This window comes from Octopus sinensis, linkage group LG3 (genome assembly GCF_006345805.1).
Source record: "Octopus sinensis linkage group LG3, ASM634580v1, whole genome shotgun sequence".
In the NCBI taxonomy this organism is placed as follows: domain Eukaryota; kingdom Metazoa; phylum Mollusca; class Cephalopoda; order Octopoda; family Octopodidae; genus Octopus; species Octopus sinensis.
In genome coordinates, this window is record NC_042999.1 from 15115079 (window position 1) to 15129238 (window position 14160).

The following is a 14160-nucleotide window of genomic DNA, read 5'->3' on the forward strand; positions in this document are numbered from 1 at the left end:
AAATAATTCATGTAAGATTGTATGCATTTATGAATGTATATTCAAAAGATATACTCATATACACACATGCATAAGTATGTAAATATAAAAGCAATTACATGTACACATTTGTGTATGTACATATCTATACAATCATTCATGCATATACATATACTCTTTACTCTCTCTTTTACTTGTTTCAGTCATTTGACTGTGGCCATGCTGGAGCACCGCCTTTAGTCGAGCAACTCGACCCCGGGACTTATTCTTTTGTAAGCCCAGTACTTATTCTATCGGTGTCTTTTGCCGAACCTCTAAGTAACGGGGACATAAACACACCAGCATCGGCTGTCAAGCAATGCTAGGGGGACAACACAGACACACGAACACACACATGCATATATATATATATATATATATATACGACGGGCTTCTTTCAGTTTCCGTCTACCAAATCCACTCACAAGGCTTTGGTCGGCCCGAGGCTATAGTAGAAGACACTTGCCCAAGGTGCCATGCAGTGGGACTGAACCCGGAACCATGTGGCTGGTTAGCAAGCTACTTACCACACAGCCACTCCTGCGCCTATACATATGCATACATATCATTAACTTTATGGATCTGTAATAGGATTTACATAACCAGTATTCTAACTTAAGCATGTATATACATATATATTTTGTGCTTATAGTTGTGTATACGCATTTTATAAATACTAATCATTTTACATGTCATGTATATTTAGATTGTGTTATTCATTGGGTTGTAGCTGTAACTTCCAAATTATGGATGTTCTTTCTGGTTTTGTAATGTTAGTTAGTTAATTTTTTGGCTCAAAAATCAAAAAGCAAGGCCATGTAGGGGGACATGGAGTTATGTACAGGGTGGTGTTCATGTAAAGAGTTCAGGCCACTTGTGGTCAAGGGAGACTTTGAACCGAGCGGTCGTCGGCATCTTCACCATCTTGTCCTGCAGCTTATTCCACGGATCTGCAGCCCGGATGGAGAAAGCCCCTCTCCTTCGATTGAGATGAAATCGTCACAGATAGAGCTTTTCGGAATGACCCCGCAACCGACGCTCTGGAGCAGGAGTGAAGAACAGCTCTTTCGAGAGGTTACTCTTTCCACTTATGATGTTGTGAGCAAGAATGAGATCACCACGGCGGCGGCGTTTTTCTAGAGAATAAAGGTCGAGCGTCTTCAGCCTTTCTTCATAAGACAAATGCTTGAGACCAAGAACCATGCATGTAGCCAGCTTCTGGACTCTTTCGAGATGCTGTATATCTTTGAGGAGATAAGGAGACGAGGCTTGAATCCTGTAATCCCAAGGTTATCAGGATTTGGTGTTGTGATTAATGTATGTATGTCTATTATTGGTGCCAGCATGGCTGTGTGGTAAGATGTTTGCTTGACAACCACATGGTTTCAGGTTCAGTCCCATTGTACAGGTCCTTGGGCAAGTGTCTTCTACTATAGCTTTGGGCTAACCAAAGCTTGGTGGGTGGATTTGGTACATGAAAACTGAAAGGAAGTCCATCATTTATATATATGTATGAGCGTGTTGTTGTGTCTGTGTTTGTCCCCACCATCACCACCACCACCACCACCACCACTGCCACCACTCGACAACTGATGTTGGTGTGTTTATATCCCCCATAACTTAGCAGTTTGGCAAAAGAGACTGATAGAGTAAGTACCAGGTGTATATAAAAAAAAAAAATGAAATATATACTGGGGACAACTCATTTGATTAAAAATTCTTCAATGCCATGCTCCAGCATGGCCATATTCTGAACAAGTAAAATATAGAAAATATATGTGTATTTGTATTGTGTGTGTGTGTGTGTGTGTGTGTGTGTGTGTGTGTATGTGTGTGTGTGTGTGTATGCATGTTTCAGGAATGAAACAAGATAGCTTTATTTAGTTCACTACTTTAAACATAGATTGGCATATTTTGGTCATATTATGCGGAGAAAATCCCTGGAGAAGGACATCATGCTCGGAATGGTCAGTGGCAAGAGAGGAAGAGGCCGACCAAGAACCCACTGGCTTGACACCATCAAGAGTGATACCGGAATGGACATAGCCAGTCTGAAAGAAGCGGCCCAGGATAGAACTGACTGGAGGACACTGATCCAATGAGTAACCGAGAGTCGACTTCGACTGAGCGGATGGATGGATAGATAGACTTTAAACAACACAACACACACACACACACATACACGTTTATGTCTATATTATGTATGATATCTTGCTGAAACTTTTGAAAGAGATGAACTTTATATCGTAACCAATTACTAAATACAATAAAGGTAAATACTCATATTACTTCATATGAAGATGTGAACTTATGTAGTAAAATTCTCCTCTGTTATGTAATAAAAAAATATACTTTATCAATAAATATCAATGTAAATTTAGTACATTGTGTTTTAATTAATATGCCTTTTATACATCTCTTGACTGGCTTGATAGAGCCCCTTTGAAAAGACCTTATTGTATCCCTCTAATATTAACATGTTTACACTTGTAGTGATGCTACTATGTAAGGTTCAGCGTGCATGCGCAGAATGGGACTACTTCCGGGTGGCCACCGGAAGTCTTCCCCATGCGCATGTGCGGGAAACTGACCCCTAAGGCACAGTCCACTCACTCACTCTCTCTGGCACTTTCAGCCCTCGTGAACAGACGTGCATTTGGTAGTCTCTGAGAACTCTACACCGGCTTAGCAATGGACCACCTCGAATCACTTCAATCAACCAACAAGAAGCAGTACAAAGATTCGGCTGTCGTTTGCCCGCAGAAATACGTACATCATCACGAGTAATAAACAACATTTGCTGTCTTTCCCAGATAACCTGACTTCGTCCGTTATATTTAACTAAATTGAATGTGACGGGATCGGATTGGACACCCCTTCAGTGATACCGATTCCAGATCCTGTTACACACTCAAAGCCATGATCCTATTATTGTTATGGAATGACCTGTAACTGTTCAGGTTCACTTTTTGTTCTTGTTGCTTTTGCAATTAGGTGAAAGCATTAACCCTTTCATTACTGTATTTATTTTGAGATGCTCTGTATTCTGTCCAATCACTTTAAATATAACAAAGAATTAAGTAAAATAAATCAGTTACCATTCAGCTCGTGTTAGGAACATAAATTGTGACTAAGGTTTGGTGGAAGATTTTAATTCAAAACTTATGAAAACAAGACATTTGTACTCAGGGCCAGAGCTGGTTTCAGCCAGGCTGGTAACGAAAGGGTTAAAAGAAATAAGAAAAAATATTTTGTGACCTTGATCATTGATCATTATGTGTTTAAATTCAGAACTATGGCTTCATTATCACTATGGGAATGAATCATAAAATATTTACTGTCTTTGAAATTACTCAGCTAAAGTTGAAACCGGTAGGAAATGATCAATGCATATTTACATTATACACTGTATTTTGAAATCATATAAAAGTTTTAATACATTTTCAATTTTATTCTCCTATGTCATGTGGTTAGCAGGAATCTTTAAATTTTTTCTCTGTATCATGCCATACAAATTTCTGAAAATTCCATGTAAAGCAGAAACATTGTCCAAAAAAGAAAAAGAGATAATTCTTTGAAAATGTAGTGAATTTCTTATGTAATTACCCTTCCTCATAGGAAAACTGAAAGAATTTCACAAATTTACAAGGGGCTATGCAGCAGAAAAAGAAAGAAAATAGACAAAAACTCAGATCAATCATAATGTAGAACTGTTATGCAAAAACATCCATTCAGAGAAGACCATCAAAGGATATTAACTTACAGAGACATTTGACAATATTCTCAGATACTACACTAATAATAATAATAATAATAATAATAATAATAATGATAATAATAATAATAATAAGAAGAAGAAGAGAAGAAGAAGAAGAATATGTTATATGTCGAATAAAAGCTTTGATTTGAAAGAAGTTTTTTTTTGAGCTTAGCAAAAGATATTGAAAGAAAGTGAGAAGGAAACAGGCAAAAGGTAAAAGCCGCTATGTATGTATGTATGTGTGTGTGTGTGTGTGTGTGTGTGTGTGTGTGTGTGTGTGTGTGTGTGGTGTGTGTATGTATGTATGTATGCGTGTATGTATGTATGTGTGTGTGTGTGTGTGTGTGTGTGTGTGTGTGTATGCATGTATTTACATGTGTGTATGTGTATATATATATATATGTATGTATAGGATGCAATATGTTTATATACATACACATAGACACAATATAGTAATAAGTTCATATATTTATATGTATATATATGTAGGTGTTTGTGTGTGTGTGTGTGTCTATATGTATATCTATCTAACTTCCTATCTATATATATATATGATATATATATATATATATATATACTTACAAATACATATATATATATATATGTTTGTGAGTATAAATGTATATCTATCTAACTTCCTATATATATATATATATATCATCATCATCATCATCGTCGTTTAACGTCCGTTCTCCATGCTAGCATGGGTTGGACGGTTCGACCGGGGTTCTGGGAAGCCAGAAGGCTGCACCAGGCTCCAGTCTAATTTGGCAATGTTTCTACAGCTGGATGCCCTTCCTAACGCCCTATATATATATATATGATATATATATATATCATTTGGAAGTAACATTTGGAAGATTCAGTGTAATTAGATCAATCTTGTGGTTTGTCAACACTAAATTTCTCACAGTGTGAAGCCACTTCTTCAAACGAATCAAAAGTCGGAGATGCATGGCTCACGAGAGATGCCAGAAGTAGTGTGAATGTCTGCAGCACAGATAAAGCAATTCCCATGGCTGTAAACGAGACCAGTCCTCAGCCACTAGATCAGATTTAATGTACGTGGAAGTGCATGGGTGAGTGAACACTGCATTTTGCATTGCTGTATGACTACTTCAACATCTTCTGCATGGAAACTGTGTATCTGTACATGCAATGTTTATGTGGTGGGAGAAGTTGGCTTATATGCAGCACAAATATTTTGTCACTGTGGACATCATCATCATCATCATCATCATCGTTTAACGTCCGTTCTCCATGCTAGCATGGGTTGGACGGTTCGACCGGGGATCTGGGAAGCCAGAAGGCTGCACCAGGCTCCAGTCTTATCTGGCAATGTTTCTACAGCTGGATGCCCTTCCTAACGCCAACCACTCCGTGAGTGTAGTGGGTGCTTTTTACGTGCCACCCGCACAGGTGCCAGGCGAGGCTGGCAACGGCCACGGTCGGATTGGTGCAATTTACGTGCCACCGGCACGGAAGCCAGTCGAGGCGGTACTGGCATCGGCCACGAGTCGTATAGTGCTTTTTACGTACCACCAGTCCAGGGGTCCTGGCATCTGCCGGGTGCCAGTCATAGGATTGGTTCAATTTCGATTTCGAGTGAATTTGATTGACAGAAACTGAAGGAAGCCCATTGTATATATATATATATATATATATATATATATATACATATATATATATTCAAAATGTGACTGTGTGTGTACCATTGGCGATTTTTTTCCCTCTGTCTTCCCTTCTCTGGATCTTTCCTTCTCCTATGTTTCCGACGAAGAGCTCCGCTCGAAACGTTAAACCCTCCTTCCTCCCTTCCTTCCTGAGCGTCCAATAATACTATACTTGTTCCACGTCCTCGCTTTGTTGTGTTTTCTCTTTGTGTTTTTATGTTTGGATTAACTTTATATATATATATATATATTATATATATATATATATATATATATATATATGTGTGTGTGTGTGTGTGTGTGTGTGTGTGTGTGTGTATTAATCACTGAAAAATCTTCTGCATACTTTGTGTTTTTTTTCTTTCTGAGTTCAGACCCTACTGAGTTCATCTTTGCCTTTCATCCTTTTGGGGGTTCATAAGATAAAGTACCACTGAAGTATGGGTGATGAGAATATTGTCTTATTGTGCTGTATACTCAAATTTTGGAATTTGAACTCAGAATGTAAAGACGGATGACATGCTGCTGAGCATTCAGCCTGGTGTGACAATGATTCTGCCAGCTTGCCACCTTATCTCTTCATAGAAAAACGAGAAATAAAATAATCATCTATGCATTATACTTAATCTATATAAACCTTTGACAGGCAAGATACTGCTATTTTTGTCTGCTATAAAATCTTTATATATAAAACTTAAGTTGTGTGTGTGAGAGTCTGTCTACTCCGATTTAGATTCCTAACTACTCCCACATTTTGCGGTGCAGTTTAACCAAAAGCGGGTATCTTATAGTCGTGATTCATATCGAGCCCTTCTTGGTATTAGCGCACGTCTACGATGAGTCTACAATTTAAAAAAAAATTCATCATCATTTTTTCGTTTTTTTAATGCATTTTTTTACTCGGTTTTATATAAGAGAAGTAACCGGGCGATACTGCTAGTCTGTTATAGATGTGATGTGTAACAAGCACAACATACACTTGCGTCAGAAATTAATTAGCACTTCTCAAATTTCTACATTAAATAGGTTAAATCAATTAACCTATGAGCTGTTCAAAACGTCTTACGCGATGAGAAAACTTAGTATGGTGTGTTTCGGTCCTTGCGAGGCGCTACCTATATCTATTAAACAAAGGAAGATTTGTCTGCATCCGCACTCCAAGTTGTTGTTGCACTGCTATGTCAACATCATAAGGCTGTAGACTTTCACCCACTCTGCAAACAAAGTTACGTCATCGTTCTGCGCAACAGTGAACTCGCAACAAAGCAATAGTTCGAGATATGGCCACTAGGTGACAGCACATACCTTGAGTGAAGAGCAAATCAAGGGTGCTAATTAATTTCTGACGGTAGTGTATATTGGAGGGAAATGAAAAATCATCCCCGTAGCAGTTACCAAGAATGCTAGATGCATTTTGGCCTTCCTGAGCAAAATCAATGACATTTACTTGCAGCTGCATGCCTAAACAGAAAAGTGAATAATGCATTCATTGACACTGCAAAAAGCTGCTAGGCTGAATAAAAATCCATTGTATGCAATTAATGCAGGATTAAATTTAAATAGCCATCTATGCTTCATATTTATCTTTATATATAAAAGAGAGGTTGTGTGCTGTCTGTCTCCTACGATTTAGATTCCTAACTACTCCCACATTTTGCGGTGCAGTTTAACCAAAACCGGGTATCTTATAGTCGTGATTCATATCAAGCCCTTCTGGGTAGTAGCGCGCATCTATGATGAGTCTACGATTTTAAAAACAATTTACCATCAATTTTTCCCATTTTTAATGCATTTTTGGCATATATAAGGGAAGTAACTCTCTAAAAATTTATTATTAAATCTCAGAACGTAAAAAGCTACAGTAACAACCCCCCCCTTTGTGGTTAGCCATATTGAGATGGCTATTATACTTTACGGGCATGGCTGTGTGGTTAGGGAGCTTGCTTTCTAGCTACATGGTTTCGGGTTCAGTCCCACTGCGTGGCACTTTGGGTAGGTGTCTTCTGCTATAGCCCTGAGCCGACCGAAGCTTTGTGATTGAATTCGGCAGGTGGAAGTTACTGCCGTGTGTGTATATGTGCGTGTAGGTGCTTGTGCCTCTCCGAAAGAGAGAGAGGGATCTCTAAAAATGCTTATATAGTTATTTCCTTTACAAACCCGAGCAACGCCAGGCGATACTGCAAGTTGTATATAAACTATTGATAGGCAAAATGCTGCAGTTTTCATCTGAGATAAAATTTCTTATTGGCATGTTGTCTTTAAAAACACTAATATTGCACAGAGGCAAAAGTTTGTCCCAGTAGCGGCTAGCAAGACTACCAGATAAATGTTAGTCTTCTTAGGCCTTTTCAGTTCTGTGTACTCAAAGTTACATACTTAGAGTTACGGTAATATTTATATTTTTTTTATTTTTCAGTATCTTGAGCTGAGATTCAGTAAAGGTGTTCGGACAGCAGGGTCTATAACCTTCAGTGTTCAAATGGTAAGTTTTTTCTTTTAAATTGTTATAAAATGTTTGTCATTTTCTGTATCAAAGCTTATTTGCTTGAAAGTAAAGTTAAATTTTTTTTCCTTCAAAGCTTTTGTTTAGGATTTCTGGCTTTCACCCAGGCAGCTTGGCTTTGATTCCTGGCACAAGAACATTTATATTTTTAGGCACGGTAATAGGTGTGTAGTGATGAAGTGTGCATATCAGCCATGTGGTTTCAGGTTCAGTTCCACTGCATGGTACCTTGGGCAAGTGTCTTCTACAATAGTTCTCGATCAACTAATGCTTCAAGAGTGAATTTGTGAGAAGGAAACTGTGTGGAAGCTTTTCACACACACACACATACATACTCACACACATACATGAAACAGGCTTCTTTCAGTTTCTGTTTGGACCAAATCCATTCTCAAAGCTTTTGTCAGCCTCGGGTTATAGATTAGAAGACACTTGCTCAAAGTGCCAGGCAGTAGAACTGAACCTAAGACCATGTAGTTTGAAAGGGAACTTCTTAACCATCATACTTCAGCAACATATTGAGAATTACGGTTATTATTCTCTTATCTGTGGAATGATGGACCATTTATTTGCTCCCTCATAGAGTAGGTACTTATACTCTCACTCAACGAGGAGGTACTTAGATGCTAATGAGTAAGCATTTAGTTCAACCACTTATATTTTAACTCAATGAAAATTTACTGACCAAATTGACAGAGATCAAGTTTTGAATATGTATGTGTGTCATCATCATCATCATCGTCATTTAACATCCACTTTCCAAGATGGCATGGGTTGGAGGACTGAGGACTGTCAAGCCAGAAGGCTGTACCAGGTCCCAATCTGATCTGGCAAAGTTTCTACAGCTGGATGCCCTCCCTAATGCCAACCACTCCGAGAGTGTAGTGGGTGCTTTTTATGTTCCACTGGCACAATGACCAGTCATGTAGTACTGACATCAGCCATGCTTGAATGGTGCCTTTTATGTGCCACCAGCACAGGAGCCAGTCAAGCGACACTGCTAATGATCATGGTCGAACAGTGCCTTTTACATACCACCAGCACAAAACCAGTCAAGTAGCATTGGCATCGACCATGCTCGATGGCACAGGAGCCAGTCAAGCAACACTGGCAATGATCATGTTTGAATGGTGCCTTTTATGTACCACCAGCATGGGTGTCAATCAGTTAGTACTGTCATCAGCCATGAAAGCAACTTCACTTGCTCCAACAGGTCTTTGTGTGTCAATTATTATGGCTTCTTTTGCAAAGCCTCAGAGACTGTTTGAGGGAAAGTAAAGAAGAAGAAGAAGCTATGGCACATGTCTTTGTGTAGTACAAAATACTGAATCAAAAATATAATAATGATAATAATAATAATATTAATGATAATAATAATAATAATAATAATAATAATAATAATAATAATAATAATAATAAAATAAAATAAAAAAAAATTTAAAAAAATATTCAGACAAATACATAACAAAAACACCAGGACTTACAAACACATATAACATACAGAAAATTGCACTACTAGGCACTGCACACATCCTACGCAGAACACTTTCCATACAATAACCATCAGAGCATCACAACAAATCACAGCACATACCCAAGGCACACAGAGCTGCGCTCGGTAGTGAAGTGAAAGCACGCTATAAAAATAAAACTACTGAATAATAATAATAATAATAATAATAATAAGGAAATTATTGTGTGTAATGCGCTACAAACATCAAAGGTGCATGTACAGTACATAGAATTATGTACAAAAGTCAGGCAAGTGACCAGTGTATTAGTCATGATATTCATGTGTGTATGCATATGGAGAGGGGATATTAGGTATAGTGTTGGTGAATTTTAGGAATCATGTAGGTTTTAAAGGATGCAATGTTTCAGCAACTAACAACTGATGCGGGTAGTTTGTTCTATGCTTCAATAACTTGGTTATCATTAAGCTAGTGTTAGGAACATAAATTGTGACTAAGGTTTGGTGGAAGATTTTGATTCAAAACTTATGTAAACAAAACATTTGTACTACAGAGCCAGAACCGGTTTCAGCTGGGTTAGTAATGAAAGGGTTAAGTTAAGTTAAGTTAAGTTAATTTTTTGGCTCAAAAAGCAAAAAGCAAGGACATGTAGGGGGACATGGAGTTATGTACAGGGAGGGCGTTCATGCAAAGAGTTCAGGCCATTTCTGGTCAAGAGAGACCTTGAACCGAGCGGTTGTCGGCATCTTCACTATCTCATCCGGCAGCTTATTCCACAGATCCGCAACCCGGATGGACAAAGCCCCTCTCCTTCGATTGAGATGGGCTCGGCTTGTATGGTGTTCATGTAGAAACAAAACAAAGTTGTTGAGGTAGATTTGATGTTATGCAGAAGATCACTTTCTGGTTCAATGCATAAGCGAGGCTATGCTACAAACAAAACTTTGATCATTAAGTGTATATTCTAGCTACATTTTCTTTTCTTACATTTTAATTATTCGTTTAAGAGAAAAACCTGAAAGAAATCTTTTAAGAAAGCACCAGGAAGTGAGTGATTTATTACTCAGGTTTATTTTAAATCATTCATGCAATAAAGTGTAAAGAATCAATTGTAATGGGCAATATTTTGAATCATTCATCCCATACTCTGTAATCTGTATTAATCTGATGATATACTGCTGAAGATGGAGTGTACAAAATACATATATAAATGCGTAAGTGTGTGTATGTATATGTATGTGTGTGTGTATGTGTGTGTGTGTGTATATATGTATGTGTGTTTGTGTATATATATATATGTATGTGTGTATATATATATATATATATGTATGATGTGTGTGTGTGTGAGAGAGTGTGTTCTTTTATTCTTTTAGAATATATATATATATATATATATATATATATTGTGCATGTACACACATTCATACATATACATGTGAATATATATCATACATACACATGCACCAGCATGGAAAACAGGTGTTCAATAAGGATAATTTATATAAATATATATATTACACACACACACACATACACACACATACACACACACACACGCACACACACAAACACACACACACACACGCACACACACACACACTCACATGGTGCAAAATCATAACAGAGTGTAATATGTTGATGGTACGTATGTATATATATATATATATATATGTATGTATGTATGTATGTATGTATGCGTGTATACATATAACATGAAATTGTAATAATCTTTTGGATGCTGGCTGATGAGGAATAAGCTACGAATTTTCTGTCTGTTGTTAAATTTTTGAAATATGTATATATATATATATAGTTTGCTAGGATGATCATAAAATTTTTCTCTGAAGTGAAATCTGGCATTTAATGATGTTAAATCTTTTAGTAAATTTTTCTTTTTCTTTTTTCCATTGAAGCTGCTCTACATGGCAATTGTACTTTATGCTCCATCATTAGCACTAAATGCAGGTATGTATATTAATATATTACATTATTATATATTTAGTATTATAGTGTGTGGTGAGCTGGCAGAATCGTTAGCACGCTGGGCGAAATGCTTAACGGTATTTCATCTGCTGCTACGTTCTGAGTTCAAATTCCGCCAAGGTCAACTTTGCCTTTCATCCTTACGGGGTTGATAAGTACCAGTTACGCACTGGGTCGATGGAATCGACTTAATCCATTTGACTGTCCTTGTTTGTCCCCTCTGTGTTTAGCCCCTTGTGGGTAGTAAAGAAATAGATATTTCATCTGCGGTTACGTTATGAGTTCAAATTCCGCCGAGGTTGACTTTGCCTTTCATCCTTTCGGGTCGATAAATTAAGTACCAGTTATGCGCTGGGGTCGATATAATCGACTTAATCCGTTTGTCTGTCCTTGTTTGTCCCCTCTGTGTTTAGCCCCTTGTGGGTAGTAAAGAAATAAGTATTCTAGCTGTCCTCACATTCTGAGTTCAAATTCCACTGAGGTTGAGTTAGCTTTTCATCCTTTTGGAATCAATAAAATAAGTATCAACTGAACAGTGGGGGCGATATAATTAACTTAACTCCTCCTGGGTATGAGTTTAAAAACTGTACCCCTCTGCCAAGCCATGTCAGGTCAGTGTGACAGAGTAGGTTCATCAAACCAGTATGATCTCAAACTCAAATTCATGGCCTGTACATCAGATCATGGTTGGTGGAGAGAACATGAGGACCTCTTCCTGCTGTGAACTGAACATGAGAAATCCAATCCAAACCAATCCAATCCAGTGGAGTATTATGTATTACAGTATTACGTCAACAGTATCAGTTGGCACAGGCATGGCTGTGTGCTTGTGAAGTCTGCTTAGCAAACATGTGGTCTCAAGTTCAACCCCAAGCCAACTAAAGCCTTCTGAGTAGATTTGGTCAATAGAAACTCTCTCTCTCTCCTTCCCTCTCTCTCTTTCTCTCTCTCTCTCTCTCTCTCTCTCTCTCTCTCTCTGTGAAGAGCTTTCACCTACCAAATTTCACACAGAAAGAATTGGTTGACCTGTAATCTTAGTAAAATACATTTGTAAAATGTGTTGTGTAGTGGGACTGAACCTGAGACTGCAGAGTTTCAAAGCAAACTTCTTATCCTCCCAACCATGTATATTCAAAATGGTTTCAACTATTTTACTCACCAATCATCTGTTTGAACTGATACATTTATGAGGGGGTACAGAAAAAGTTCCTGACTTTGGGTAAAAGAAAATCCAGGGGGATCAGTTAATTATGATTTTATTCAACACATTCCCCTCTCAGATTCACACACTTATTGCAGCAATCTTTCAGTTTTTCTAAGCCCTGAAAAAGAACTCAGAAGGTTAGACCTCCAACCAACACCTTTCATGAGACCCTTAAAACCAGGAACTTTTAGCACTCCCTCATGTGTGTGTGTGTGTGTTTCTGTGTGTGTGTGTGTGTGTGTGTGTGTGTGTGTGTGTGTGTATGTGTGTGGTGTGTGTGTATATATACTGGGTAGTATATTATGGTTACACAACGAAATATGGTGTTCCTACTTTCAATTAATACGATAGGTGTTAAAAAGTTCCTGGGTTTGGGTAAAAGAAAATACAGGAGGATCAGTTAATAATGATTTTATTCAACTCTAGCTCTATGACCCAGCAACGCCGGGTCATAGTGCTAGTGCATACATATACAGCTGCGTGCGTGCGCACATACACGCGAGTACTGTCCAAATCTCCGACCAATCACATACAGCTAGCTGGCATTCAATTGGCGTATCAAGTTTCGGGCATTTTGAATGGGTTTTGGATAGAAAATTCACAAAAAAGTCACTTTTATTGATTTTTTAATGGCTTTGCGGGGTGACTGGGGAAATGTAAAAATGTGCACGACCACCTTTGGACGGTTTTGAATGACCATAGAAAGTGCGAGCCCTCTAACTAAAAAATTGTGGATTTGTATAAAGGACACACACGCAGACATTTTGCCGTTTATATATATAAAGATATATAAACTTATATATTCACACACTTATTGCAGTAATCTTTCAGTTTTTCTAACCCCTGAAAAAGAAGTCAGAAGGTGAGGCCTCCAACCAGGCCCTTCATGAGACCCTTAAAGCCAGGAACTTTTCAGCACCCCCTCGTACTAAACCATGCAAACCAACCTAAATGGTTACTTTCCTTCCTTTATTTCAACTATTCTTCTAACTTCAATGTAAGATCTCATTTTCTAAAATCTAAAGTTTTCCCCCACCCTTAACTTACCAGCCATGTATCCAACTTTATGACACATTGCATAAGAACAAACACATTAACGTCAATCTCATGTCTAACTTGCTTTTCTCTCTGACGTCAATATTAAATATATTCTTGTAATATGCATTTCTTTTCATGGCAACCAACATTATTTTTCATGTAAAATCAGACGTCTCCTATTAAAATTATTTCAAGTTTCTTCATAAATTTGTTTGTAGTGAAACTCATAAAATAAGAACAAGCTTTTTCAATTGAGAAAACTGGCCAAGCTGCTACCATTTGCTTAGCTGTTACATTGTACAATACACACTTTCTGTAAAGTATATGTAAGACGTTGAACATTTTAAAGTTTTGGTTACTGTTGTAGGACATATTTCTCCTATCTTAAATACATTTAAAAACAAACTACATTCTTATGATATATTCTGATGAGTCATTGAATGTACATTAATGTACATATACAGCTGCGTGCGTGTGCACATACACGCGAGTACTGTCCAAATCTCCGA

At 37.7% G+C, this 14160-nt stretch overlaps 1 protein-coding gene across 5 annotated transcripts in view; it reads left to right on the top strand.

Annotated features, from left to right (window-relative positions):
- Positions 1–14160, top strand: part of LOC115209355 (sodium-coupled monocarboxylate transporter 1-like) — a 169433-nt gene that overhangs the window by 34028 nt on the left and 121245 nt on the right. For all 5 annotated transcript variants that reach the window (XM_036500867.1, XM_036500868.1, XM_036500869.1 and 2 more), the window contains 2 exons: positions 7868–7933; positions 11340–11391. In XM_036500867.1, the coding sequence (XP_036356760.1) occupies positions 7868–7933; positions 11340–11391 (118 nt within the window). The remainder of the gene's footprint in view (positions 1–7867; positions 7934–11339; positions 11392–14160) is intronic.